General features: G+C 35.2%; 1 protein-coding gene across 1 annotated transcript; it reads left to right on the top strand.

Annotated features, from left to right (window-relative positions):
- Positions 1–763: 763 nt before the first annotated feature.
- Positions 764–4,536, top strand: LOC108667036 (transmembrane protein 42-like). The gene is made up of 3 exons (XM_018154018.2): positions 764–945; positions 1,199–1,345; positions 1,829–4,536. Exons 1-3 carry the CDS (start codon positions 790–792, stop codon positions 1,991–1,993), a joined length of 468 nt encoding a protein of 155 aa, XP_018009507.1. The 5' UTR covers positions 764–789; the 3' UTR covers positions 1,994–4,536.
- Positions 4,537–6,596: the final 2,060 nt, after the last annotated feature.

Here is a 6,596-nt window from a genome sequence, read left to right as displayed (position 1 = left end):
TTCAAGCTGACACCTGGGTGCAACTTTTATGTAAGTAAAATTTTTTAATACGGTGAATATTTTTTTTTACTACAGACCTTAGCAGAAGTAACTTTTCAAAATATTGTTTTTCGCCATTTTTTCAGGAATTTTTCAAAGCTAGTGAATGTAGTATTTTTGATTTTCCTTTATACTACATAGATAGAAAAAATGTTGACGTTTACGCCACTATATTTAGTTTTGCAATATTCCAATTAGTTTTGCTACTAAAACAGTTTTACGCCGTGTTGGAGGACTGTCCCAAGTTACCCTGCCCGTCCCGAGTAGCCCTGGTTGACGGTATAACTTGCCTGCATTGATGCATGGTGGTTTTTTTCTGACTGACTAGTAGATTCTGCCTGATTTTCAGAATGGCGTTATAGGCGGTCCATGTCCAATTTTAAATATTATAGATAATTTTTACAAAAATCACAGGTTTAAAAAAGGTTTTTACAGTTTAAAACCAGAAAAATGCATTATTTTTCTTATTTTTATTAAGGAAATTAGATAATGGCAATAAAGCAATTGAAATTCACATCAAGCATTTTTGTCTCATTTATGGATGGCTCCTGCCCAAAAAAATATATTACTACTTTAGAGTTTGGAAATGCAAAATTTCATTACAGAGTCATGTCCAGCAGTCTTAGGGCATGAAAATAGACATTTAATGCATATCTGTTGGAAATTTTTAATATTGAAGTTATTATGTATTACAATTCTGATTTTACTAAATTTTAATTTTTTCAGAAGATATTTCCAACTGACGTGGCAATGAAGGGACAGGTATATGCTATAATTTCAGGAGTATATGCAGCTCTTGGAGCAATGTTTGGCAAGTTGGCCATGACCTCTCATGAAGCAATAGATCTTTGCACAGATATTCTTGTGTTAAGTGCAGTGGCAGACCCCCATGTTCCATGTAATAATGTGAGTTTTGTACTTAATTATATGTTTACAGTTTACAATAATAGGATTGCATTTTAATTTCTGTATTAGAATATGGTTGATTTGTTTACCTAATATAAACCAAACATTTTTATGCATCTTTAAGCATTTTTTTCTTGGCTTTTGATGTATTACTACTTATAAAAGTTGATGTTGAGATAAATTTGAAAGAAATAAGTACCTAGTATGTATATCCTATTGTATATAATGGTACTTCATTATAAACTGTTTTCAGTGGGGTTTGTGGCTGAGAATTGCTGCATTTCTTCTCATGGTGACCATGAACACCCTCATGTTTGTGGTGCTTACAAAGGCCTTCCGCTTCTGTTCCACCAGCATTGAAGCCACCATCACCAGTGCTGCTGCTAACTTCTTATTTACTGTGAGTGATGCACTGAAACTTCAGCATTGACATAATATTTGTCCATGGATATATATTTTATTGTTGCTTTTTGTTCTCATGTTATATTAGTTGAGATGCATCACCAGCAAGCTCTGTTTTTTAACTGAAATTTCATGCCTTGATCAATTTGGTTCAACTGTAACAGATAAAATTAGCAACTAGTTTTTTTGAGATGCAATAATAGTTTGAAAAAATAAGAAAGAGCTTTCATTAATGATTCATTTAATCCAGGGCTCAATTATTTGGAGTTTGCATTAATTTTTTCACATTTAATTATTCAATCTTATTGCGGCTGACTAATAGGATTAGGTTTTGCTCAGAAAATACCATACTATTTCTCCATTCTTCAGGTATTCTACTATTCAGTAATGATTATTCAGCAATGCTTGTATCATTTGTCTTTAATGTTCTGTATTTATCGAAGTTAATTTTAAGAAGTCTTCCTAGAATTGTAATTTACAGGGCATACTGGGCAAAGGTTTGTTTGGCGAGGAGGTGACGGGAGTGTGGTGGCTTGGGTTGGTCTTCATATTGTGTGGGCTGATGCTGCTCCACCACACCAATGCTGCCAAGGAGGAGGCCAGAAAGCCGGGCACGCTGCCTAAAAAGAAAGAGAAGCTCTGGTGAAAATGAATGCTCTTGTTTTATTCAAAACCAAATTAGAAATTTTATACAAGTGGGCAAGTTTTTAATGGTCTTAAATCTAATGGCAAGTGAGATCTATAAAAGTTTCTTCTATGTTAAATATTTTCAATATGAAGTATGAAGAAAAACTGGAGGACGAAATGACATCTCTAAAGTATCTTTCTTTTTGTACAATTGAAAGGTACTTGCCTAGCTTTGGTCTCAAAATGGGGCAATTTTTTTCAAATACCTAGTTTGAAAATTGAGGATAATCCATACTCAAAAGTTTTATTAAGAATCTGTGTTTAGAATTTTTAGAACAGTAAAGATGATTAATTCTTATTACTATTTAATCGCAAAAATTATTTATTGATCATTGCATTGGATGTTCAGGTGTGACTGTGTATTGTAATCTGAAAGCATTTGTTCCAGTATTAACCATAGTAAGTAAATATTGAGGTTGGAAAAGAGTATATTCCATTTATATATTTGTTCAAATGTTGCCAAGTACCGTAATTGTCATGCATATAATGCCAACCAACTGATCTGTTATCTGTAACAAAACCAGCCAACAGCCATGTTTGATATGTGCCTGGTCAAATAGTTTATAGTTCAATTATTATTTTTTATTCTTATTAACTTTTGACATTCAATAAATTTAACAATAGGATTTGGGTATGTGTTGGCCATTTTGACCGAGTACAAACAAAGGCATTTATTTGTACATAAGTGAGGTGAAGGATTTTTACAAATTTTGAAACATTTTATGTTAGTACAAGCTGCAGTTATTTGCCATGCACTTTGTTTTGTCCATGTTTATTCATTCTAAATTCAACATGGAACATGTGGGAGATCATACACTTGGAGATTATATACCTATACATTTAATTTGATTTTTCAGCCACATTTGTTAGCACCAAGCTGTTTTTATTCAAGTATTTTTATAGGGAAGAATTTTTAACCAAACAGAATGTTTTTTTTTATATTTTTCTTGCTTGTCTGCAAAAGTTTTACGGTGTCTGCTTCAGTTGAGTGCTGATTTGCTGTCGCTTTAAGAATAATCTCTCATGGTTTCAATTCTTTTGTCTGATTCATGAAACATTTGAATCAAGGGGCAACTTAGACCATCTTTAATGTAAACGTAAAAGACTTTTCCTTCATCAGTTGACGTTGTAATCTTTAATATGGTTTCTCTGTTCCATTTTCTAGAATTCAAAAAGCTTCTTCCAGTTTCTGGGATCCTGATAGATTTTGTTTATTAAATTGTTTGAATTAATGAACTTTTTCTATTATGTCATCAATTACATTCAATGTAGTTGTGTGGCCATTATGTCGACATGCTGGTTTGTGAGCTCTAAAGTTCTATGAGCAAAATGCATGCACACACAAATGCTTTTCATGTTGTTGCCTTTTATAGCTCAAACCATAGCTATTAATTAGTATTAAGAACCACCCACGTAACAGGTACTTGGGTTGCATTTAGGAAAACACTTCCACAACCATCTTGCAATGCTTTTATTCTTATTGTATTATTAAGATCTATTGCGGGGCTCTGGTGTCTGTGAATTAACTATATTAATAAGTTTTAACTATTGTTGTCCTCAAAGTTTCTGTTCTAGAACCTGATAAACCTGCAAAAACCTGTAGTCTCTCCCGACCCTGCAGTCTCTCTCTCCTTACCCTGCAGTCTCTCTCCTGACCCTGCAGTCTCTCTCTCCTGACCCTGCAGTCTCTCTCTCCTGACCCTGCAGTCTCTCTTTCCTGACCCTGCAGTCTCTCTCTCCTGACCCTGCAGTCTCTCTCTCCTGACCCTGCAGTCTCTCTCTCCTGACCCTGCAGTCTCTCTCTCCTGACCCTGCAGTCTCTCTCTCCTGACCCTGCAGTCACTAACGCCAGCAGTTTATCAGGACGGAGATAATAAGTAAATGTAGTTACTTTGAGTCCTACGAATATAGCAGTTTGGATTACAATTCATCTGTAAGCTAAGATTTGATTTTGCTAAGCTTGCATTGAAAGACTTTATTTTTATATGTGTCTATGTTATAGTTTCATGACTCTTGTTTCGAAATGATGGACGTTTGTAAGTTTATATCAGATTTACTCTTTCTCTCCTTTATTTAACTAAGTAGTAATTGTTTATGAGTTTGTGGACTGGAACATTTGTAATGCAAATCAAGTTCAGGAAGACGCCAGGTTTAGGAGGTTGCCCTCGTTCTCATAGCATGAAATTCACAGAAGTCCACATCAGGCGCGGAGTTTTAAATTTTATTGCTTGAATTATTAGTTTGCGTTTTATGTTCTGTTACATTCCAGTGCAGTGAAATGTTTAAACCTGCATTAATTCAACACAAAATTGTGTTTTCTGTGTAGCACGTTGTTTTAGAGCTCACTTATAATACAATTATGGTCTTGTTTTATTACTACCTAGTGTTTCATCAGATCAAACATTTATTTTTTTATATTATTTATTATGGATATACGTAACTCTGCTGAATAACTTTTATGTATAATAATTATTTGCTTGGATATTTTTATATGATTTTATAAATTTCCACTGCTATAGATTTATTTTTCGATCAACTTTTCTTCTGAATTTTATGAAGAATTTTTTTGTTTGACTTGCTTGTTATTTTTTGTGATTAGATTTATTTTGTGTTCTCTAGGTACTTCACAATTTCATTTCCAGCGACCATTTTTAGGGTAACTTTCCATCAGCTGGATGAGCAGTAGCTCATGCTGGTCCAGCAACTGCTGGATGAGCAGTAGTTCATGCTGGTCCAGCAACTGCTGGATGAGCAGTAGCTCATGCTGGTCCAGCTACTGCTGGATGAGCAGTAGCTCATGCTGGTCCAGCAACTGCTGGATGAGCAGTAGTAGGGCAGTAGCTGAGGAACTGCTGCTGTTGTTCCTCTCCCTGAACACTCACGTCGGGTCACTCGAGTCCTCGACTTTTTACCGTTGAAAAAAGCCAGAAGACATGTTTTTATTATCTAATAAATACTTCTCTACTGAGAAGACTTCTCTACTTTATGGCCAAATAATTTCTTGATCGTCTTTGTCTCTTGAAACTAACCTTTGTGTTTTACGTTGTTTGTTTGAAGACTTTTTCTTCTTTTCAAGACTAACCATCTTTGGAAGTACTTAGTGTATTACATTAATTACATTAACACAGTATACGTAGGAGTAGGATGTACTGGAGTACGTCTGTAGTAATGATTCCTCCATGCCCATACGTTGTACACTCTTGTTTTCCATGAACTTTTTATACGGGAAATATTTTTGACACTGAATTTTATTTATTGTCCATTTAAAGAATTGGAATTACCGCGGCGACTAATAACGTTCAAATAATAGTAACGTATTTTGTATGTTCAAACAGTTAACAGATGTATAGAATTTGTATAAAGCTGTGTGTTCGGACAGTACACAAATGTATTGTGTGAGAGTAATGAATGAACTTCCGTCGTCTTGTAATCAACCAACAAAATGGAAGCAAAATTTATTTTAAATATATTATTCAAGAAAACATTTAACATTATAGAGAATAACGTATAAAATTACTTACGCTCTACAACTATACTAAAATAAAACAAGTTAGTCGAGCAGTCCATTTCAAAACCTGCTTCTGCCAAACCTGCAGCAGAAAAGCCTGGCAGCAAAAGACCTTATACTCTCTGAATATTTAACAGGAATAGGAATTGATGTCACTTATTTGCTTAAATCGCAGGAACTTTTAGGAATAGGAATATGCTCCGGCCACTGGAACGCAGGATCCTTGGATTATCACTGGAACAATGGATTGCCACTTCCATTCTCTCACAATGGATTGCCACTTCCATTCTCTCACAATGGATGCCACTCTCAATCTCTCACAATGGATTGCCACTCTCATTCTCTCACAATGGTTTGCCACTGGAACAATCCGAGTGGATTTCTACTGCAACACTGGATCCTGGACTGCCACTGGAACTCAGGATCCCAGGATTACTCATGAGACATGATCCCAGGATTCCTAAAAACCAGGAATCAGGAATAAAAGATGGCGACTGCCTTGTACACGGAATATAGCGCAAGTTCTAGCAGTGATATTCTTGGAAGACGGTAGATGATTTTTCGTCCATTTCTATACATAATAAACTCAAGTTCATAGTTACCACTACTTACGATGCTAATATTGCAGATTATCTGTTACCTGTGGCACATATTTAAGGCATAACGTTCGTATCGTCGAGCGATGCGATCACTTTAACTGAGTTGCAACTAATTCATTAATAAAAATTACGAGTATATTAGGCACCAGCGGTAATAATTGTCTATATAAAATCCGTGCACAAAAAAATCTTGCTCAATGGCGGCAAAAAAAAATCTTAATAGCTACAATAACCTAACTCAATAGCGAAAAAATACACTCGATGGCGGCAGGAAAAAAAATCTTCCTTTGATCACCAGAATTTCATTTTACAGTAATTTTGTGCAAAGGATCGAACGGAATTTATTAACTTGGCGTGACGATGCATTGGAAAGCTTGCACATCAACAAAGTGTAGCCATAATAGCTGACGCGGCTGGCAATCAAAGATTGTCGGCAATCTGGAACTGTCAGCAAC

This window comes from Hyalella azteca, unplaced genomic scaffold (assembly GCF_000764305.2).
Source record: "Hyalella azteca isolate HAZT.00-mixed unplaced genomic scaffold, Hazt_2.0.2 contig13303, whole genome shotgun sequence".
NCBI lineage: Eukaryota > Metazoa > Arthropoda > Malacostraca > Amphipoda > Hyalellidae > Hyalella > Hyalella azteca.
Note: the sequence above shows the minus strand (reverse complement) of the source record. Positions and strands in the feature narration are given on the sequence as shown.

Bases quoted from the DNA above. Each gene is read 5' to 3' on its own strand.
- LOC108667036 (XM_018154018.2), top strand. From the start codon at position 790: ATGAAGGGACAGGTATATGCTATAATTTCAGGAGTATATGCAGCTCTT. The intron at 946-1,198 runs GTGAGTTTTGTA...AACTGTTTTCAG, and splicing joins CCCATGTTCCATGTAATAAT to TGGGGTTTGTGGCTGAGAAT. The intron at 1,346-1,828 runs GTGAGTGATGCA...TGTAATTTACAG, and splicing joins CTGCTAACTTCTTATTTACT to GGCATACTGGGCAAAGGTTT.